Below are 24,062 nucleotides of genomic sequence, written 5' to 3' on the forward strand. Positions count from 1 at the left end.
TCAGCCCAGGTAGGATTAAAGGCATGAGCCACCAGCACCCAGCAAGTTAATTCTTAAATAGGTGCTTAAGATCTGAATGAAAAGAGTTCCCTTCCTTTTTCAAGTTTTACTGCTCTCAGAAAAGCAGGTAGCAAAGGCATGTGTATGTAACTGACAAAACAAGTATTAAAGGCACAAACAAGGTGTGTAAAGAGACTATATAATTAAGGACTGGGATCCTTATAGCAAGTAGTCAGCCCTCTGGTTCCAACAAGCCAGTGGTTTATCAGGAGGTTATAAACAAAGAAAAGCAAATAGAATACATTGATTAGGTAAACTTTTATAAATGTAATAAAGGACTATATCTTTCTATAGTAAAGTTTTTCTTGTGAAAGGGCATCTCTCAGAAATCAGACATCCACTCCTGGTTCAAGTCCAGACACGTGCCACATAGGATACAAGCTGCACATTAGTCAGATCTTTGCCCAAACCATGGCTCACACACAGACTAAGTCTGGAATACCTCTGTCCTTCCCCCACTTCCATCCCACATGCATCTGCTTATCACAGGAAGGGAGTTCTAGAGAGTGCCACAATGGGGCAATGTCTCAGGGAATTTGGGGAGCTCTCAGCAGACATGAGGACTGTGAGAGTCCTTAAGGGGAATCCCCAGGCATCTGGGGGGAACACACTGGGCTGAAAGTCTGGTTCCTGTCCTGGCATTCACCAGTCCTTTAGGTTCCTGCCCTAGTAGGACCCCATGGGACCACCCTCAGCAACCTCTCTGTGCAGCTCACCCTGATTTCCACTATGGGAGTTCGCATAATTTGGTAATTGTTCCTCTTGTTTCTTTTCATATTGACAAAAATGTCCTCAGAGAGCAAGGCCACATAATGCAGTGGATTCATTTCCCCAGCAACCATGAAAGCACAAAAAGTCCTATGCTAGTAGAACTAGCCAGTCTCCTGGTAGGGACACAGACTCGAAACAAAGGTGTGCCACCTGTATACACATCATTCCAGCTGAGAGCCTTCTCTTACCCAGCTTCCTTGTTTTCTTAATAGCTAACTGACACCATCCAGGAGAGAGGCACACACAGGCCCTACTGGGAGTGGGCCCCTTCTGCCAGAGCCATGGCAAGGCTGCCTGCACCTGGAAGCCTCCTCTATCCAGGCAAGCAGGGAAGAATGCCCTGACGGGCTACAACTGTGCACATATCTGTGGAAGTGGTTTTATGCTTACAGTAGCACAATTCACAATAGCCAAGTCATGGAATCAGCCTAGATGCCCACCAACAACTGAATGAATAAAGAAAATGTAGTGTATGTATGCAATTGAGTATTATTTAGCCATAAAGAAGAACAAAACTATGTCATTTGCAGGAAAATGGATGGAACTGGGGATCATCATGTTAAGTGAAATAAGTAACAAAGATTTATCTGCTCAGTCTAGATTAAATTAAAAAAGACATGAAAGCAGAAATGAGTCAATGGGGGGGTAGAACAATGGGAGGGACAGGAGCAAGAGAGGGTGAAGGGGGCTGAAAATAATCGAAATACATAATATGCAAGTATGAAATGTTGTAATGAAACCCACTATTTATTCTGTAAAGTTAGTAAAAATAATAAGATTTTTTAAAATGTAGGGCACTTCAATAACTGTTAATTTTCCCCTACCATCAAAAAGAACTATAGGTCTCAAAGGAGGCCTGCTGTCAAGAGTGGGGACATTTAATATTCTCCCTGCATAGAATTGGAGAGGAGAGTGGAGGGCGTGGGTTTGGTCCAGGAACACAGGCAATTTTGCTCTTTTTTCTTGACCACCAGCTCCTCTGTTGCTGTACTGTAGCTTCTCTCTTATGACATGCACAGGAGGGTGGTGTGTCTGGGGGTCCCTCCAGACAGACCTGGTGTGGAATCCTGCCTTGGCATTTCTTTCTCCCCAGATTTATTTGTCCCCAATATAAAAACATCGGGAGACCTTGAACAATTTCCTCTCCTTTGCTAAGGCTCAGATTCTCATGAGCAAAATGGGGACAAAAATGTAAGAACAGTTGAGAGAATCAAATGATAAAGCAAGGCCATGGATGCCATGGTGAAAATCTTGCTGAGTGGGCGGTGCTTTATTCCTGAGTTATTCCCTGCAGGCTCCCAACAGCTTCACAAAGCAGGATGAATCTTTCCAGTGCAAATGAGGAAGGATGCGAAATACTCAGCATAGCATCTAACAGGGAACATGTTCAATAAGTATTGATTCCCTTCTCCTGTGATATCTGCAAAATTAAAAAGGCCATACTCATAGATAAACCCATAGCCTCAAAAGCATTTATTATTAAACAAGACAGAATCAAAACATGAATTAAACAGTCGATTCATAGACACTAGAAAGAAAAGGACAAAGGAACCTCACAAAAATAGGAAGGAAGTGATAAAGAAAACAATCTATAAATTATAAAATAAGCCAGAAAAAACAGCAAGAATATTAAAGTAAATAAATTGTCCTACTTGGGGGTAGTGGGTTTGTAGAGAACCAATCTTTGGCACAAATATGGTAGAGAAACTTAAATAAAATTAGAAATAAAGATGGCCTTTAGTAATATAAAAACATGATGTGAAATTCTATGTTAGTCAATTAAAAATTCTGGCAACAATTAATGTGCTTCAAGTTAGTAAATAATTTGAAAGATGAAAAACCTTTGGACAGTGTTTTTTAAGTTATCAAAGAATATCGCCCTAATACACCTGTAAAGGCTCCCCAGTACATGCAATTTTCCTGCTGAGTTCTCTCAAACACTCAGGGAGTAGACAAGTCTTATGACATTCACAGTTTCAGTGTTAAGAAAAATAAAGGATCCTGCTACCATTTAAGAAGCCAGCATATCTTTGATGTCCAACTTGAGAGAAAATACATACGTACATACACCACACACCAGCCCAGTTTGGCTCACTTATTATCATCAAGTAGGATTTGGTGTAGAAATACAGAATGCAAAGATGATTTCATATCAGAACTTCTAATAATATGAAACAGTACTTATATGAGCCAAACAGGGGAAAACATAGCCTTTTGATAAATACTATGAAGTCATTTGATAAATTCAAATCAATCTTTTATGATTTACCAAAATAACTGAAGTTATAATTAAAAAACAAAAGTTTTAGTTATTCAGGAACAGAATGATTGATATATTAAAAGAATGAAAATTATAAGGCAATTATTTCTAACCCAGAGTTAAGAGCTGATATCAAGTGTGCAAGGAAACACTGGACTCTTTTGCATCGACGACGGGCACAGCCCCTATATCTCCTGTCCTGTGTCTGTTCCTTCTCATTCTGGGCTTTAGATCCCCAACAAATAAGGGATGTGAGAAGAGATAGGAATGACACCCAGAAACATTTCAGGCTGCCAGGCTGACTTCCAGAGACAAAGCCCATGAAGAAGGTAGGTGACTATGGCTGACAGATGGAATGCTCTGGCCCTGGACACTTTCCCTGTTCCTGCTGGACTGGCACCCCAGGGCAGTGGTGAAGTCAGTGTGATAAGATCCTAGATCAGATTCAGGCTCAGCTACTCCAATGGTGATTCAGCATCACCTAGCAGCTTTGCTTGCACGGAGGCTGCTGAGCTCCGCCTTCTATAACTTTGGTTTAGTAGGTCATTCAGAGGCAGAGTGCAAGAGTGACACAGCTATTCTGGTGATTCTGAGGCCGGGAGGAGTTTCAGAGAAGCTGAGCCATGTGTTCCAGGTCACACAGGAAGCAGACTTGGAATCAGGCAGTCTGCCCCCAGAGGACCTGCTCTTTCCCTCAGCAGTTAGAGTCCTCAGCTTTAATGTTTTCTGATTCTGTGAGATGGACTGGGCCTCTGAGGGCTCTGAAACAACCGGTTGTGCAGCAGGAAGCTGTTATGATTAATTTGATATGTCAACTTGACTGCATCGCAGGGAGCCCAGCTATTTGGTAAATATTACTTCTGGGTGTGTCAGTGAGGGTGCATGGGGATGCAGTTAGTATTTGAATTGGTGGACTTAGTAAAGCAGGTTGCCCTCCCCATTGTGGGTAGGCACCATCCAATTCATTGAGTGCCTGAATAGAACAAAAGGTGGAGAAAGAATTTGCTCACTCTCAGATTGAGCTAACACAAGAGACTTCTGTCTTCACACTGGCAATTACACCAGTGGCTTCCCTGGCACTCAAGCCCCTGACTTAGACTTACTCATGTCACTGGCTTTCCTGGATCTCCAGGGGGCAGACTGCATATCATTTAAATTTTTAGTCTCCATTGCTGCATGAAAAAAATCTCTCATAATAAATCTCTTTTTTTTTCCTTTTATTATTTATATGTGCATACAAGGCTTGGGTCATTTCTCCCCCCTGCCCCCACCCCCTCCCTTACCACACACTCCGCCCCTTCCCTCTCCCCCCCCACCCCCTCAATACCCAGCAGAAACTATTTTGCCCTTATCTCTAATTTTGTTGTAGAGAGAGTATAAGCAATAATAGGAAGGAACAAGGGGTTTTGCTGGTTGAGATAAGGATAGCTATACAGGGCATTGACTCACATTGATTTCCTGTGCGTGGGTGTTACCTTCTAGGTTAATTCTTTTTGATCTAACCTTTTCTCTAGTTCCTGGTCCCCTTTTCCTATTGGCCTCAGTTGCTTTAAGGTATCTGCTTTAGTTTCTCTGCGTTAAGGGCAACAAATGCTAGCTAGTTTTTTAGGTGTCTTACCTATCCTCACCCCTCCCTTGTGTGCTCTCGCTTTTATCATGTGCTCAAAGTCCAATCCCATTGTTGTGTTTGCCCTTGATCTAATGTCCACATATGAGGGAGAACATATGATTTTTGGTCTTTTGGGCCAGGCTAACCTCACTCAGAATGATGTTCTCCAATTCCAATAAATCTCTCCTAGTAAAAATAACTCAATAGATTATATATGTTAGTATATATATACTATACAATATATTATCAATATACATAATGATAAATTTATTGATAATAAATATACAATAATATCTATATATTTATACCTATCTCTTTCTCTCTCTCTCATATGTATATATACTCTCTCTTTTCTCTACATATATATATATATATATATATATATATATACTGATATATATATATATATATACACATGTACTGATTGTATGGATTATTGGTTCTGTAGCTCTAGAGAACCTGAAAAGCCATCAGTAATAGTCAAACCAAGTAATCAGAGTAACTTAGTTCTGGACTGTGGGGCCCTTTCTCCAGGCAAAGTTTGGGATGATCTCTGTTATATCAGGTGCCAGAAGCTCATGCAATGCAAGAACCCCTGGCATCTTAGCAAATAGCCTCTTTGAAGTGGCACTATACCAGCCACAGTCCCCCAATCATCTATAGAGATGTCTCTCCGCTACGTGACAGCATTTGCATCTCCCTGCATTCTCTTCTAAGGCTGTTCAGGACTTCCCCATACTGCAGGCTACTCTTAGATGAGGGAATGCTAGTGTATTAGTTTTGCACAACTGTGATCAAAATATCTGAGAAAGCAACTTAAAGGAGGAAGGATTTATTTTGGCTCATGGTTTCAGAGGATTCAGTTCATGGTTGCTTGGCCCCATGCACTTGGGCAGAACATAATGGTAGTGAGAGCTTATGGCAGAAAGGCTTCTTCACCTCATGGTGAACAGGAAGCAGAGAGCAAGAAAGGGACTGGCACCAGATATAACCATCAAAGGCATGCCCCCAGTGACCTTGCTTAGACAGGTGGCAATTTCATTCCCTTTTCTATTTTTTCCTAGAGAGCTTTTATGTATTGGCATCAAAGCGTTTTGGCTTGATAGCAATTAGCTGTTGACATAGTCACTTCTGTGCCTTTTGTTACCTGTTACCTGATGGGACATCTTCACACCCTACTGTACCCTCATATCTCCACTTATTTTGTCTCTTTCTTTTCTGAAAACACATTTTGGTCCCAAGGTGAGTCATTTCTACTAAACAATCCCATCAGAAACTGCTCTGGCTACAAAAAAAAAATACACATTGTTTTCTAAACAGGCAGTGCATTGCTCTGGGGTGGCCATGGGCTGGATCAATTATGGGGCTTCATGCTGAGACCCAGACACCCATTGGACAACATGTTCTGGGGATACAGCCCAGCCTTCAGTGGAGAGGTGAAATGCTTTCACTGCAGAATAGGAACAAAGAGGAAATTCCAGTCCCTTTATCTGACACGCTGGAGACTATTGTGAAGGTCTACCATCTACAATTCCACGCTGTCCAATATGGCAGTCACCAGCTGACTGTGCTTATTTACATTTAAATTAAACAAAATTAAAACTAATTTCTCAGCAGCAGCAGCCACACTTCAAGTGTTCAATAGCCACGTGTGCTAGTGGCTACAACACTGAGCGGTAGAGAAAGAACACCTCCTTCATCACTGGCAGGTCCACAGGACGGGGCCTTTCTATTTAGTGAGGATAATAACATCATCTACCTCACAGGACTGTGAGGGTAAGTCATTGAAAGATTGCACATAAGGAACTTCAAGTACACACATGTATATACTCGATAAATAAAATTTACTATGTTGATCCACAAAGTAAAAATTCTGTAAGGGGACACCCTGAATACCAGACTTAATTGAGGGAGCTATTACACAGATGTGCCACACTGTACAAGTGTAATTGTCAGCATTATCCCTTGCTAAGACCCGGGTTACGGGAAGCATTGAGAAAGACTGATGAGGACTCAAGTCCCTCGCCACTGGGTCATAGGCTATTGCAGAACCTGAGTTGGGTGAGGGGAGGGGTTGGAAATTCCTTAAACTAAGTAAACCAGAGGAAGCAAGTTGTGAAAGAGTTTCTATTTCAAACAAGTTTTCAGCAGAAGAATGGATTGGGCTAATTATGACAGGAAGGGATAACAAGAAGAAGAAGGATAGGGTGGGCAGAAGGAGACACAGAGTGAGGGGCTGGGTAGGAACAACCCTTCTCCCCAGGCACAGAAAGCTGAGCCTCATTTTCATGCCCCTGCCTATCGGGTTATTGTTAAATCTACCAGGCTGGGACTAACACTCCAGGTAGAATGATGTCCATGGTGGTTTAGAAGTTTCCTGAATGTGGGATTTCCCTATTGTGTAGAAAAGGCTAAAATGTGGAGATGGTCCAAGAAGACTTGGTGCCTCCTTACCATGACATAGTTGATGTTTAAGGTGCACCAACTAGACTTCTGGATAGGCATTGAGAAAACTATAGAGATGGGATACAGAACATGAGAAAAAAAAGGAATTTTTGCACACTCCTGTCAGCATTCCCTTTGACCCCTGTTTTCCTCTGACCTACATGATTACTTGGGAGCATTTGCTGAATTTGACTGAGGGCTAAAACTGAGGTTCCTGCATCCTAAAGTCCCAAGAATATGGGGCAATAGCTCCAAGGTATCTCCTCCATGACATCTATCCCTAATTTACCACCGAAACAATAGCTAATGTTTAGTAAGTACTTACAATGTGCTAGACACTGTTATAAGTATAGCACTCATTTATTTATTGCATGAAATAATCACATGAGGTACAGTTACTATTTTTATCCCCAGTATTTTTCACCTAAGAATGGAAAGAAATGCACAACATAGATCTACCTTAGAGAGAAATTTATTCTTCATTTCCCATATAAGGTAAGAGAATCTATTGTTGCATAAAATACTAGTGGTAAACAAGAGCCCAGAATATGATATGAATTTATGATGCTTTATAGGGGACAATATAGTTTTGGGTCATAGTTCAGGTGTTAGGTCCAGGGTTCAAATCCCAGTTCTAACACTGTCTAGCTGTGTGACTTCAGGCAGGGTCACTGTACTCTTTGTTTCCACTTATCATCTATGAAGTGGGAATAATAATAGTCCCTCATCACAGAGTTGTCATGAGTCAGAGGTACCTGCACACCCATGTTTACTGTGGCACTATTCACAATAGCCAAGTTATGGAAACAGCCAAGATGCCCCACTACTGACGAATGGATTAAGAAAATGTGGTATTTTTACACAATGGAATTTTATGCAGCCATGAAGAAGAACGAAATGTTATCATCATTCACTGGTAAATGGATGGAATTGGAGAACATCATTCTGAGTGAGGTTAGCCTGGCCCAAAAGACCAAAAATCGTATGTTCTCCCTCATATGTGGACATTAGATCAAGGGCAAACACAACAAGGGGACTGGACTTTGAGCACATGATAAAAGCGAGAGCACACAAGGGAGGGGTGAGGATAGGTAAGACACCTAAAAAACTAGCTAGCATTTGTTGTCTTTAACGCAGAGAAACTAAAGCAGATACCTTAAAAGCAACTGAGGCCAATAGGAAAAGGGGACCAGGAACTAGAGAAAAGGTTAGATCAAAAAGAATTAACCTAGAAGGTAACACACACGCACAGGAAAGCAATGTAAGTCAACTCCCTGTATAGCTATCCTTATCTCAACCAGCAAAAACCCTTGTTCCTTCCTATTATGGCTTATACTCTCTTTTCAGTAAAATTAGAAATAAGGGCAAAATAGTTTCTGCCAGGTAGCAAGGGGGTTGGGGGGAGAGGGAAGGGGCGGAGTGTGTGGTAAGGGAGGGGGTGGGGGCAGGGGGAGAAATGACCGAAGACTTGTATGCACATATGAATAATAAAACAATAAGAAAAAAAAAGCACCTAAAATTGAGCCAGCCATTTGGCCAGCATTATGTGAGCATTAGCCATTACTAGTAGGCTTGGGGTAGGCTGGCTATTGCTCTTCTTCCAAGGCTCTTGGTAGTCACAGCTGTAGTAGTCAAGGACATCACATTGCTGAAGAGGTGATTACATTCTGCCATTCTATGTAGAAAACATGTCAACACAAGGTTGACTCTGTTACACATATGAGTTCAAAACCTGCATCAGGCACTTGTAGATAGACTCATTCATTCATCTACCCGCCCATTTATTAATGCATCCAAATCCTAACAAAGTCTCTGTGAGGGATTCAAGTCCATATGAGGAAAAGTGTAGCATGGGGAGTTAGGAGGCTTGGTTTAACTCTTGGGTCCTCCCCTTCACAACCATGTTACCTTGGTCAAGCCATATCACCTGTCTGAACTTCGGTTTGTTTTCAATAAAATAAACAAAAGATACAAAGTAGAAAAAGAGATATGCAAAGCTCTAGCAAGTACTAGATAAATATAAATATTGCCAGTTGAAAAAAGGAGCACATACATCTATGCTATTTAAAAAGAAATGCTGGAACGAAAAATGAAACTTGTAACTTTTTGGATGAGAAGAGTAAATGAGAGTAAGACTATGGCTCCTAGCTGCCTCTGTTTGGGATTCCTGGTATGATTCAGTATGAGTCATCTCACTTCCGTTTGCCTCAGTTTCTCTTTGTTCTCAAAAGACACCACAAGTTGAGGTATTGTTGGAATTGGAATTAGATCATAAAAACTCTCAACCCTTTTTGAATAGAAATGTTATAGATTCCTCCACACTATAACTATAGTCGCAGCACCTTGTGAGGAAAACAATCCCCATCACCTTCTAAAAGAATCTCAGCTTTTAAAAATAACAAAGGGGGAAAAATGACCCATCAGAATTCCTTTAAATGGAGTTCTCTACCTCAGCTCTCCTTAGGAACTGAAGGCCAGAAGAGACTAATAGTGGGGGACTCACTGCCAATGACGGATGATGTGGCCCTAGAAGGCTTAAATGCACAGGTTTCTTTAAGCTGCATTCTAAACACTAGCTGGTCTCCACTAACCCTTTCCTCCCCAAGAGACCCAAATCTGCCCTAACTAAGGTAAGCAGTGTCTCCTCAAGTGCTTGATGTCTTAAGAATTCACCCACAGACCAGATAGATACTGTCAGAGTCTCAGAGCCTCATACCAGGCATCCTCGGAAAACTCCTTTTCTATATAACTTGACCTGGCATTACTGAAAGTGCCCAGTAGATGCTTGGCATTTAATCCAGGCTCTCACTAGACTTTGTATTATTTTCTTGTTCTAGGTTCTGCTGGCAGATTTTGGAGGCATGAAGAAATTTGGCCATCAGGAGCCTCAAAGTGGTTCTTATTGGGCTCCTTTGTATTCATAGGTGTCCTAAGGAGGTTTTGACAAGCTTGAATCAGCTGAGATATTTCCCATGGAGCTTCTTACTTAGAATGTTCTCCAAACCTTGCTTCTGCTGAGCTGAGGGGTGGAGTGGTAGGGTGATTTGAGTGTTGCCCTGTAGTAGCTCCCTAATTTTACAGTGATGTCTGAAATTCTTTTATGGGGATCAAACCTTTACAAGACTGAGAGTGTGAATATAAAAGAGAAAGGCAAGGCAATTATTTAAATTCATCCTATAGTATAAATGACTGAGATCATATAATCTCTGAGTAAACTCTAATAGGGAAGGAGAAAAGAATATAAAGACACTGACACCTGAAGTGAATAAAGTGTGGCAGACTGATAAATGGGTTCAATTACAGAGGTGGGAGAGACCCTAAAGACCTACTAGCAACAATCTCCATACCCATGGCTTTCCATTTTTCAAGTGATGGAGCTGAGGTCTTTTAATCTAGTGGTGTGCTCAGTGTTAGAACTGGATTAGAATTAAGGGTCCAGGTCCTACCTCCTGGCCAGGTCTTCCTATCTCACTAAGTATACACAACACTACAGCAAAGGGACTGGATGAATTTCCTTTTCCTTCCAGTTTGGTTTGAGGCATCTCTGAAATTCAGATATCAGACCCATCCTCCTTTCTCTGGGAGGTGCCAATGCTGGCAGCTCCAAGGGCTCCTACAACTTGGTGTGTTGGCGTGGGAAGGGGTGGAGCTCACTCACCCTTGGCCTCTTCCATTGCAGGTTGGAAATGTTTTTTCCCTGGCACAGCTTCTCGCCAATAGACGAAGCGTTAGCAGGGAATGTCTCATCCTTAAATTTCATGTTCCTGCTTAGGCAATGATCCCGTAAGGACAGAAAGTCCTGATTGTTGAACTTGACCACGGAAGTCTCTGCCAGAGAACCTGGGTTATGTGCCATGGCTCTTCTTAAATGTCTGAAGACCTTTCTTCTGGTGAGAAAGAAGAAGTATTTTTAGCGGTGAGAATTCAAGTCCTTGCATTATCTGACGTGAACCCTGGAAGGACAGTCTGATGTCCCCATCTATATAGGTAGGGGGTGGGGACTGAGATCCAGATTCACACTGTCCCTGGTGACACAGCCAGTGGGTGGGAAAGCTGGAATTCAGCATCCCACTTACTGTTCAGTTTTCAAGCCACTGTGCCCAACAGCTTTTCAGTGTGTCCTCGTGTGCACGAGAGGTTGCCAGGGGTATTTGTCCATTTAATGAACATTTATTGAGCACTGAATGTTGGCAATCCAAAGATAAATGTAACATGATCTTTATCCCCTAGGGACTCATTATCAAGTGGGAAAGACAGATTAGATATTTCAACCAGCTCTCATCCAACAGAAACTGTTCAATTAAAAATGTGTATAAAGTTCTGTATACACAAAGAGGAGGAGCTATGATTTACTATGGGCAGTTTCTTATGACTCTCCCATAGGCATGACATTTGAATTGAGCCTTGAAGGAAGAAGAATTTCCCAGGTGGAAAACTGGCCACTGGAGGGTTGGGTGGGGTGGCGACTGGGCAGAGTGAGTGTTGGAAGAGATGGTGAGAAAGGCAGGTTGGAAAACTGGATTAAAATATATATATTTTTATCCTGCACACACTGAGTGGAGGGCTATGGGCAGGATGCTACAGGTTGGGGACTGATTTGATCTGTAGATAGGATGGTGCTGTTCAGAGCAAGTTTGGGGCCAGATGGAGGTTGTGATGTGTACAGAGTGGAAGCAGGGAGGAGGCTAGGAGGCTGCTGCATCTGTCAATGGGAGAGGTAGTGGTGAGGCATCAGTGGTGAAGATGATGGAGAGGTGACAGAGCCCAGTGTCATTTTATAGGTAGATGACACACAGAACATGGCGGCAGGGAGGAGGAAGGGAAAAGGAAAGGGCAGTGTAGTGAATGGTCACCTGGGTTTTGATGTTTTCTTTCAGCTTTCACCATCTACCTACCAGTTTTGTAATGCTGAACAAGAATTCAAGTCTGTGAACCTATTTCTCTACCTGTATGGATTGATAATATCAACCTCATAGGGTTTGTTGCAATATTAAGTATGGTTTGGCCTAACAGACCATGCAGAGTGGCTGGGATACAGCAGACATTCAGTAAATGCTAGTTTCTGTTTTCTTTTTGTTTTTTAATTTTATTTCTATTTAAGTAAATTTTTATTAGGATATATTCATGATACAGGGAGGATTTCATAGTGACAATTCTGATTAGACTTATATTGTACATTAGTTACATTGCCCCCATCGTTTCTCCCCCTCAGCCCCCTCCCCACCCCACTTAAAGCGATTGCAAGAGGTTTTCTAGTTCCGTTTCATATATATGAAGTCCATCTACCATATACCATCACCTTAATCTCTTTAGAGGAGATGAGTGTCTAATTTTCTTAAAGAGATGTCAAGGAAGGTGAGGGTCTCTTGTTCAGGCAGCCTTAGCAATACAGACAAAATATGCATCCCATTATTCATCTGTGTGGCTGGCCGGGTCTGAATCCTGAATCTACCTTAATAGCCACAAAACTTGAAAAACTTTGTTGGACCTTAAAAGTAGTGCTTTTGAGGCTTCTTTGGCCAAGGTTTACTCAGGTGGTCAAGACCCCAAGGTTTGCATGGCTACTCATCTCTGCTTCACCGTGAAAAAGGAATCAGATGATAAAGAATGAAAGAACATAATAAATAACTTATAAGGAAAGAACATGAGCTGACAATCAAGATTTTGAATCCTAGAAAAACATATGCAAACTTAAAATAACTTAGCAATTATCTCGCAGTTACTATATAATGGTGTGTGGCAAATTATTTAGATAGAACAAACTCAGGCAAAATATCACCAATTAAGTGTCATTCTACAAGCATATTTGGAGGCAATTGTACGTACAATTGTCTTCCAAACAAGATATGAATAATTTACATTTGAACTACTAGATTGAGCCACACAAAACCAGCATTTTTATGGATCAAAAAATAATTGAATATAGTTAGGTTCACATGGTTAAACTGAAGGTTTAAAAGTGGTTAAATACAAGTAGTTTCATTTGGTTTCACCTACTATGATATTTGCATTTCTTCAATCTAATTCTTGGAAAATAACAGGCCCAAATATTCAATATGCCTTACCATTCACAATGGGGTTATACAGACAGCCCACAACAAATTAAATAAGTAGCAGTAAAGCTGAAATAACACCAAGCTATCATTCAGGAGTGAGAAAACAGTGATAGAAAATGCTTATCAATTCAAGACAAAGGCAGTGACACCTGGTGAGGAAGAGCCAGGAAACTGTGGGTTTTTCAGCTCCATACATGCTCAGAAACAGAAGAACCAACACAAAATTGCCTCCTACCTCCCCACCAAATACTGAACTGGAATGTGTGATAAACTCCAGCAACAAGCTAATTTTAGTTTATGAAAACCAAATTGTAGTTACCCTTAATAACCCAATTGTGAGATTGCTAAAAAGAAGCCCTTAATTTCATGTAAAAATGAAAGTCTAAAGAATTGTGCTCCATTTCTCCGTCAGAATCATACAAAGGTCTTACATGTGGGAGATCAGTTCCCAGCCCACCTGGAGGGCCCCCTTTGCCCACCATCAGGGTGCGCTGTTGAGACTTTTGGAGTGCCTGTCCTAAGATTCATTGTCTTCATTTGTAAAATGGAGATGATAATAATGTTACATACATAAGTGGATGGTTGTAAGACTCAGAAGAAAACATGTTTGTAGAATGCTTAGAGGTCAATATGTCATTTGATTATTGGTACAATGGTTATGATCATTTTGAGCATGAAAAAAATTGTGCACATGCCTGACATCTTCTAAGACACACCCTAGGAAAGGTTAGGATCACAGGGTCCTGCAGGGTGAGGGCAGGGTAGGGATTACATCTCTGCTCTTGGCTCTCTTGCTGTTCTATGCTTAATCACTGGGCTGCCCAGACCCGGGAAAGAAGGGAAAGGCTGAGGGCATCAGCAGGCCACTGTCTGTTCCTGGAGGAGATGGGTTGCTCTGAAGGAATCTTGATGGAGAATAGAGAAGGCAAGTAGGCAGGGAGGCTTCTTCAGCCTACACACACACACACACACACACTTCAACCTAGCAGGGACACACACACACACACACACACACACACACACACTTCAACCTAGCAGGGTCTCTTCCTGTCTCTGTGAATTGCTTGCCTACATAACTTGACAATATTTCACTTTCATGTGCCCCAGAAAAACCAGCCAATTTTCCTGCTTGTCACTTTAGAGAGGGCTTTTTGGTTTCTTTCTTCTTTTCTCTCCCCTCCTTGCCTTACTTTTTAAGATATATAAGGGCAAGAGAAGACTCAGCTGCCTTGATTTAAGAAAAAAAATAATAAAAGAGATAAAAGGCTTAAGAGATGTTCACTTAAAGTCTCTCTTGCTGCTGGGGACCCTTGGGGGTACAATAGTCCAGGAGGAGTTAGAAAAGTGGCCAAAAAAAAGTAGACACAAAGATCTTCCTGTAAGAAACTGGGTGAGCTAAGGAGTCAGGCTTCAGAAGCAGGCAGGAGTTGCTGGGGGGGCCACAAAACCTCCCCTTGTGTCCATCTTGGTGTCTACAAAATAAACTGTATCCAGGTTTCCCTGACTGCTGAGTAGGAACTTAGCTCATTAAGCAGCATGCTATGCAACAAACTACACCAGACTGGGTCCCTAACCAACAGGATTATTCTTGCAGGTCTGTCTGGAGGCTGGAAGTCTGAGACCAGGTACCAGCAGAGTCAGTTTCTTGTGTCCTAATATAGTATATGATTTTCCTTTCTTCCCCTTCTTACAAGACTACAGTCACATCAGATTAAGCCCCACTTTTATGACCTCTTTCCACCTTATTCTCTGCTAAAGATCCTAAACCCAGACAGTCACACTGGAGGCTAAAGCTTCATCTGAATTTGGAGAAACACAGTTCAGGCAACAGCAGTGGCTAACCCCAGGGTGACCTGACAACTCTTGGCTCTCACTGTGTGTTCCAGGGAGAGACAGCTCAAAGGGAATTGGAGCATGTTAATTAGGACCTCAGGGTATAGGTGAAGAACTGCCAATGGACATGAGGAAAGATGGTAGAACTGCACCTGACAATGCTGAGTGTACAAGCACTATCTTCATTAGTGGAAAGATGGCATGGGCCCCTTGATAGGAATACCTTAGGTTCTTGATACATGCAACAACATGGACACATCTCCAAAATCATTGTGATGAGTGAAGAAAGCCAGTCAAAACGGAGTATATACTGTATGATTATTTTAAATAAAATCCTACAAATTCAAACTAATGTACCATGACAGAAAAAGGTTCAGCAGTTGCTGAGAGACGAAGGTGGAGAGAGAAATGGATTAAAAAGGATATGAGAGAATTTGGGGGGGGTCATGCAAACACTTATTTTGAGTGTGATGATTTCACATGTGTATACACATGGCAAATCCATCAAGGTTCTTCACACTTTAAATATGTACAGTTATATGTTAATTACACCCAAATTATTGTAAAACTAAGTATTATACACAGTTTATACAGTCTTCAGCAACTTGCATTTTTTAACCCCACAAGTTAAAACGTGGTTATATTTCATTCATTTTCATTGCTGTATAACATGCTATCATTCTACAGTTTATAAAGACATCTCTTCTCGGTGGATATTTGAAGTGCTTTTCCTCTTTGCTTTAATAAAAAGATCATTCTAAAAATGCTCTTGGCATAGCTCCCTGTAAGTGTGTGTGAGAGTGTCTCCAGGTTGTATTCCTAGGAACAGAATTTATGGGTGTAGGGTATGCACAGACTCACCTTCACTAAGTCTGCCGAGTTATCTCCAAGGTCATACCAATTTATAATCTCACCAGCATTGTAAAAGAGTTCCCATTGCCTATATCCTCAGTAACTCCTGGTGTTGGAAAGCTTCTAATTTGTATCTGCCTAGCGAGAGTAAATGGCAGCGCTTTGTGGTCTTACTTTGTTTCCCTGATTACTGGTAAGATGAGCAGCTCTCAGTATATTTCTTCTCCATTCATGTTCCCTCTCCTGAGAAATGAATATTCGTATCTTATGTCCATTTTTCTATTGGATTGTCTTCTTATTGATTTGTAAGAATTCTTTACCTACTCTGGATATCCATCTTTTGTTGGGTATGTATGTTTTGTGGCTTATCGTCTTAATCTTTTACAGTCACTTGAAGAACACAGATCTTCTTCACTTTATGCAAATATGAATGTATTATAAATATTTGCTTATAAGTTTAATTTTAATTTTATTTTTATTATCACATTATTGTTGGGGGGGTAAGTTGTGACATTTACAAAAGTTCTTACAAAATATCATAGTTAAATTCACCCCCTCCATCATTCTCCTTTATTCCCTCTCTCCATTCTTGGAATAGTTTCAACAGGTCTCATTTTCCATTTTCATACATGCGTACATAATATTTCTATTACCTCCACCCTCCTACACGCTTTCCTTATATCTTCCCCCCTCTCACTGGCATCAACCCCCAGACAGGACCTGTTTTGCTTTCCTGTTCTCTATTTTCAAAAAAAGCCATTTTTGTTTGCTTAAAGTAGCTATACAGGGAGTTTCACTGTGACATTTCAGATATTATAATCTGAATTGGTTCATCCCCTCCATTTTTCTTCTTCCTACCTTAACCCTCTTCTTATGGTGATTTCCACAGGTTTAAAAATTCTATATTCATTCTTGTATAGAAAGTACATCAACCATATTCAGCTTTTTAATAAGTTTAATTTTTATAAATTAGGTCAAATGTTAATTATTATGAAAATATAAGAAACTTTGTGAGAGATTCTTTTTTAAAACCTTTTTATTTGTAATTAACACTATTATTTTTCAAAAATACTGATTTAAAATTTTTATAGTTCTATAATAATATTTTTTAAAAGTCTGATATTCATAGAAAAGTTCTGAAATGGATTTGCAAGAAACATTTTGAGTACTTAATAAATAATGCTGAAGTAAGAGAATCTCTATATATAATTTCTTGATTTTTAAAAAGTGTTTGATAAAATCTCCATTTATTCTCTACACGTAAGATGGTGAAACCAGACTAGTCTGGATAGGCTGTATATCATGTCATATGGAAGAACAGTGCACTGTAGCATAGTAAGGTAGAGTGTAGCACGGGAACTAGAATTCATAGTGTAACCAGGGGTTACAGATGAGTGATTCTGGATTATCTTTAACCAATGCACTGTAATAGTCACAGAGCTCTGCCCCTAATCCTGTCCCGTTCAACATTTTATACTGGTCCTAGAAGAAAGTGTTGAAATGAAAAACGAAGATCCTTTTCAACTGTTTCATCATGTTTAATAATAAAAATAAAGGAAGAATCATGAACCAAGTAGATGGCAGAATCTACTTTAGAGATTTTAGAATCTCTAAAATGACCTCAAAACCAAGAAGATGAAGTTAACAAGGCAACTGCAAAGCTGTCTTCACATTTGAAAGTCAACTGTTCAGGTGTATAGTGAGTGGGGTCTGTCCCAACTAGATTTCATTCTGAAATACTTTGCATGCCTTACTTCCTGTTATAATAATGAGGCAAAGCTATGAAAGACTTGGCAGGGTCTGAAAGCTTCAAGAGCAGTCAGTGTTACTCTAGATGGGACACCTTCAGTCTTACATGTATAGCTGCTCCTGACCCACGTGGACATCTGTGTTCCAGCTCTAGGGGCCACAATCCAAGAGGTCCACTGATGCTCTTGGGTATATCCAATGAAGAATGTTTGAGTAGCAAAAGAACACCTGGCCATGGAGGCAGGCACTCTGCTCACAGGCAGGCCTCCAGGTATGCAGTTATACCCAGCTAGAACTTTATCTAGTTGGCACAAACCTGCGATACAGGCTGGATGCAGTTCAGCCAAGCAGACAAGGAGTCGGGAAGTCACTGCCAGGGGGAAGAGTTGGAGATCTAGAGATGTTTACTGGGAGAAGGGCAAATGGAGGGCCCTGCAGACTCATCATTCCCAGCCCCTGGCCCTCCAGAATAATCCTACTCTTAGCAGCTGAGGTTTGGTCACAGCGAGGCTCCCTGCCCCCTCCCCCCTCAGTCTTCCTGGTTTCTTCTCTTGCCCCCAAGGTTAGGCTCTAGTTTGGAATTTGTCTCTTAAGAAAAAAGGAACAAAAGAGGCAGCATGGCACGAGCAGGTGGAATCAGGTGAGAACTTTGACTCCAGCTGTCTCTCACTCACTGAATGACTTTGGGCAATACTCTTGATATTTCTGAGCCTCCTTTTCCTACATATAAAAAGGGCTGGAGGCAGAGGTAGTAAAACTGGCCCTCTAGTACTGATGGGCATTAAGTGAGAAGATTCTTATAAAGGACTTGATGTGATCATCAGCATCCCATCAGGAACTCCTTAAGTGTCCTGCCTGGCCCACTGTTCTGACCCTGAACTTGAGCCCAGTAACTGGGACCCCACTAGTATGGGGTGGGCACTCCAGGCCCTGGGAATTGTCCCCCTGGACTTCCAACATCAAGTCTCTCCAGGTTCTCAGAGTCATGATTTACTCACTTGTAGGGACCCTCACATCTGTCTACCTGGCAGAAACTGAGAGCTCAACATCTGGGGAGGCTCTGAGATACATTACCTCTCAGCACCCACAGCAGGACCAAGTTTCCACAGCCTCTACCCTATCCCAGGAGCATTTATTTTCCTCTCCCTGCCTACCTTGTCCTGCCACAATGTGCAGGATGTCCCTAAAGCCAACAACACCCCCAGAGGAAAGGATTTGAAGGCAAAAGAAGCACGTGTAATCTGTGGGGTCCAGAGGGTGGAACTAGTCCCTAGATATTTTGACAGGAGGATGGTTTTAATTAGAGAGCTTTGCAGTAGAACTTTCTATGATGACGGAAATGTTCTATACCCATGTTATCCAATACAATAGCCACCAGCCACATGTGGCTTTTGAGCTCTTGAAATACGGCTAGTGCAACAAAGGGACTGAATTTTAATTTTTTCCATTTTATTTCATTTACATTTAAATGTAAATATCTACATGCAACTAGTAGCTGCCTTATTGGACAGTGCAGAAGAAAGAGCTATCAATGACATGAATAACCAGGGAACACAGACACACTTCAGGAACTTGCTGAGTGGACATGGATGATTGCTAAAGGGTGGTACAGAAGGATCCTTAAGTTGGGCAGAACCCTTTCAGAGTCCCTGATGGACTCTCTCCAATCAATTGTTTTTCCTTAGCATCCAATTTTCACACCACCAAACCACTCAGTCACCTTCTGCCAATGATAGGACCCAGGACAGCAGCTCCCCCAGGCCTCACAGTGACAGGTACAGGAGTTGGCCTGGTGGCCCTGCCTGCAAGACATGCTTAGCATATCCCAGTCACAAAGGGTGACTTGGTTTGCATTTTGGTTTTTAATCAGCTGAGAGATAGGAAGCAGTGTTCAATTGTTGTCTGCCCAGGAATGATGCACACAGCACTTTCCTGGCTGGTGTTTTTCAGAACAATGGAAATAAATCTGATGTAATGTAGCAGAACACGACAAGGGACGGCTTTCCCCTTAACAAATACTCATTTGAAATGGTGCCCAAACCCTACACGAGGAGCGATCTATTTCCCACAACAGTGTTCCAGCAAAACCCATTACTAATTCCACAACTCAAATTAAAACTAACAGAGCTTGAAGGCTGGGGCTGACACTCTCTCTGCTGACAAGGAACAAGGAAGGGTGGGGGAAGGGGCCCACACACTCTCGTGTGTATGTGTTTAATTACACTGTTTAACACATGGAGAATAATTTGGCCACCCAAGTGGAGAAAATAAGGCACTTAACTGCTCTCAGGCGGAAAAAACCTGGTGCAAACCACTTTTAGCTCTATGCCACCTTAGCACACCTGAGGGCTTTGGGGAGAGACAGAGAGGGAAGAAGGAAGGGAAAAGAGGGAGAGATGGAGAGAGGTACGGAGGATGATAGAAAGAGAGAAAGAGCAAAGGAGAGAGAGGGAGAGCTGGAAACAGAGAAGAGACCAAGAATAAAGAGAGAGGGAGAGAGAAAGCAGAGAGAGGGAAGGAAAGCAGAGAGAGGGAGAGCAGAGAAAGAAGCAAAAGAAGAGAGCGAGAAAGAGAATTTTGTGCATATGTAAATCTGCCACAGTGGAGAACATATGACTGCTCTCAAGGAGAGCTCGTGGGAGATGGTATCAGTGCGAGAATGAACATTCATGACAGATTTTGAAGACAGAATTTAACCCTTGGTTGGGTGTTGTTCCTGGGCTACTCCCACACTTCAGAATCATCTTAACATGTTTTTGTGCCTTTGTGACCTAAAAGCTATGGATGGAGGTGCAGCCCTAGAAAGGCAGATCACACAGGAAGATTGAAGGAGGGGAATCTGAGGCTCAAGGTCAAACAGGAGAAGTAGCCCTCCTAACAGACTCCTGTCCTGAACACATCTTTACGAATGGATATCTGGCCTGCAACCAAAGCATGGTGCTGTGCATCCTGCTTTCTGCTGAAACACTTGCAAGGATAAGCAAGTGTTTTTCATTGTCTGAGATAATCTCTAATCCACCAATAGCCACGGATGTGGGAGACATTAAAGAAGCCTCTCTCGTGGCTCAGATTTAGTTGTGAAGCGTCCCAGATCTGCAGCAGGTGCCAGAGAAGTGAGTGCTCAGAATAGAACTATCCACTGCCTGCCAGTGACTAGGTTCAGACTCAGGGCTGGCTGCCAAGGAGATCAACAGCTTGGCATGAGAGTGCAGAGCACAGAAGCTCCCTTCTGTGGCTCCACAGACGGAAATTGCTTCTCCCTCTCTCCCCACATGCCTCATGAGTGGACCCAGTCTCACAGCCTCGGAGCTCAGAGACCCCAACCACTGGGTTTCTCTAAGGAGATTCTGTGGGGAACAAAGACAACATTTGCCTGGCAGAAAGGATAGTTGTGGCTTCACTGGAGCCAATGAACCCTGGATATGTGACTCCCTTCAATAGTCTCAGTTTCCCCCTCTGGAGCACTAAGAAGATTGGACTTTCTTTTCTAAATTTTTTTTCCAGCTGTAATATTCTGTTTCTGGTGCTGAGAATATGGGCTCTTATGATCCTTAGATGATATTGTTGGGAAGATGATAAAGTAGGAACCCACAAAATGTTTTATTCCTTTCTATTAAGTTTGGATTCATGTGCCAACATATACACACACACATAAAAGGCAACTTGTCTTTTCATGGAAGGATCCTCCTCTCCCCTCTCCAGAGATCTTTGACTGGTGTCATTCAATTAAAAAAGAGGCCTAGAAAGCTCTTGAGTAGTCTATGGACAAAGAAGAACATTCTTTCTGGATTATACAACTATACACATCTCAGAAACACTGAATATTTGCTATTTTCCTAAGCTTTTTTTTTTTCATCCATGAAGAAGGAATGTGCTACTCACTTAGCTAATTCAAATCTTCTCTTACATTAGGAAGACTTGGTCTCACTGACAGAAATAAGCATATGCTTAGGATGAAAGGCTGGAAGAAGATTTACCAAGCCAATGGCTCCCGAAAACAAGCAGGAGTAGCAATACTTATCTCTGACAAAGTAGACTTCAAACCTACATTGATCAAACGAGATAAAGAAGGACATTCCATACTAATAAAAGGGGAAATAGACCAAAAGGAAATAATAATCATCAATCTGTACGCACCCAATGTCAACGCACCCAATTTCATCAAACATACCCTGAAAGACCTAAAAGCATATATAAATGCCAACACAGTGGTTGTGGGAGACTTTAACACTCCATTATCATCAATAGATAGGTCATCCAAACAAAAACTCAATAAAGAAATCCAAGATCTAAAATATGCAATAGATCAAGTGGACCTAGTAGATTTCTACAGAACATTTCATCCAACCTCTACACAATATACATTCTTCTCAGCAGCCCATGGAACCTTCTCCAAAATAGATCATATCCTAGGGCACAAAGCAAGCCTCAGCAAATATAAGAAAATAGAAATAATACCGTGCATACTATCTGACCACAATGCAGTAAAAGTAGAACTCAACAACAAAAGTAAAGACAAAAAACATGCAAACAGCTGGAAACTAAATAACTCATTACTTAATGAAGAATGGATCATCGATGCAATAAAAGAGGAAATTAAAAAGTTCCTGGAAGTCAATGAAAATGAAAACACAACCTACCGGAACCTATGGGACACAGCTAAGGCAGTCTTGAGAGGAAAGTTTATAGCCATGAGTGCATATATTAAAAAGACTGAAAGATCCCAAATCAATGACCTAATGATACATCTCAAACTCCTAGAAAAACAAGAACAAGCAAATCCCAAAACAAATAGGAGAGAAATAATAAAAATAAGAGCTGAAATCAATGAAATAGAAACCAAAAAATCCATACAAAGAATTAATGAAACAAAAAGTTGGTTCTTTGAAAAAATAAACAAGATCGATAGACCCCTGGCAAACCTGACTAAAATGAGGAGAGAAAAAACCCAAATTAGTAGAATTAGGAATGCAAAAGGGGAGATAACAACAAATACCATGGAAGTCCAGGAAATCATCAGAGACTACTTTGAGAACCTATATTCAAATAAATTTGAAAATCTAAAAGAAATGGACAGATTTCTAGATACATATGATCATCCAAAACTGAACCAAGAGGAAATTAATCACCTGAATAGACCTATAACACAAAATGAAATTGAAGCAGCAATCAAGAGTCTCCCCAAAAAGAAAAGTCCAGGACCTGATGGATTCTCTGCTGAATTCTATCAGACCTTTAAAGAAGAACTGATACCAATCCTCCTTAAACTGTTCCACGAAATAGAAAGGGAAGGAAAACTGCCAAACACATTTTATGAAGCCAGTATTACACTTATCCCAAAACCAGGCAAAGACACCTCCAAAAAGGAGAACTATAGGCCAATCTCCTTAATGAACATTGACACAAAAATCCTCAACAAAATAATGGCAAATCGAATTCAGCAACACATCAAAAAGATTATTCACCACGACAAAGTAGGCTTCATCCCAGGGATGCAGGGGTGGTTCAATATACGAAAATCAATAAATGTAATAAACCATATTAACAGAAGCAAAGACAAAAACCACTTGATCATCTCAATAGATGCAGAAAAAGCCTTTGATAAGATCCAACATCATTTCATGATAAAAGCTCTAAGAAAACTAGGAATAGAAGGAAAGTTCCTCAACTTTCCTTATGACAAACCTACAGCCAGCATTATACTTAGTGGAGAAAAACTGAAACCATTCCCTCTAAAATCAGGAACCAGACAAGGAGGCCCACTATCTCCACTCCTATTCAACATAGTACTGGAATTCCTAGCCAGAGCAATTAGGCAAGAAGAAGGAATAAAAGGAATACAAATAGGTAAAGAAACTGTCAAAATATCCCTATTTGCAGACGACATGATCCTATACCTTAAAGACCCAAAAAACTCTACTCAGAAGCTTCTAGACATCATCAATAGCTATAGCAAGGTAGCAGGATATAAAATCAACATAGAAAAATCATTAGCATTTCTATACACTAATAATGAACAAACGGAAAAAGAATGTATGAACACAATTCCATTTACAATAGCCTCAAAAAAAATCAAATACCTAGGTGTAAACCTAACAAAAGATGTGAAAGACCTCTACAAGGAAAACTATACACTTCTGAAGAAAGAGATTGAGGAAGACTATAGAAAGTGGAGAGATCTCCCATGCTCATGGATTGGTAGAATCAACATAGTAAAAATGTCGATACTCCCAAAAGTAATCTACATGTTTAATGCAATTCCCATCAAAATTCCAATGACATTCATTAAAGAGATTGAAAAATCTACTGTGAAATTTATATGGAAACACAAGAGGCCACGAATAGCCAAGGCAATACTCAGTCAAAAGAACAATGCAGGAGGTATCACAATACCTGACTTCAAACTATATTACAAAGCAATAACAAT

At 41.0% G+C, this 24,062-nt stretch overlaps 1 protein-coding gene and 1 long non-coding RNA gene across 2 annotated transcripts in view; one reads left to right on the top strand and one right to left on the bottom strand.

Moving 5' to 3' along the window:
• The window catches only part of Capn13 (calpain 13), an 84,094-nt gene that overhangs the window by 52,801 nt on the left and 7,231 nt on the right, over nt 1–24,062 (bottom strand). The window contains exon 2 of the mRNA XM_074049442.1: nt 10,804–11,032. Within this exon, the coding sequence (XP_073905543.1) occupies nt 10,804–11,001 (198 nt within the window). The 5' untranslated portion in view covers nt 11,002–11,032. The remainder of the gene's footprint in view (nt 1–10,803; nt 11,033–24,062) is intronic.
• LOC141414788 (uncharacterized) lies at nt 3,658–12,331 on the top strand. The gene is made up of 3 exons (XR_012439653.1): nt 3,658–3,938; nt 10,918–11,061; nt 12,023–12,331. It is a non-coding gene; the product is annotated as an uncharacterized lncRNA (long non-coding RNA).

The sequence above is a fragment of the Castor canadensis genome, chromosome 12, assembly GCF_047511655.1.
Source record: "Castor canadensis chromosome 12, mCasCan1.hap1v2, whole genome shotgun sequence".
In the NCBI taxonomy this organism is placed as follows: Eukaryota; Metazoa; Chordata; class Mammalia; order Rodentia; family Castoridae; genus Castor; species Castor canadensis.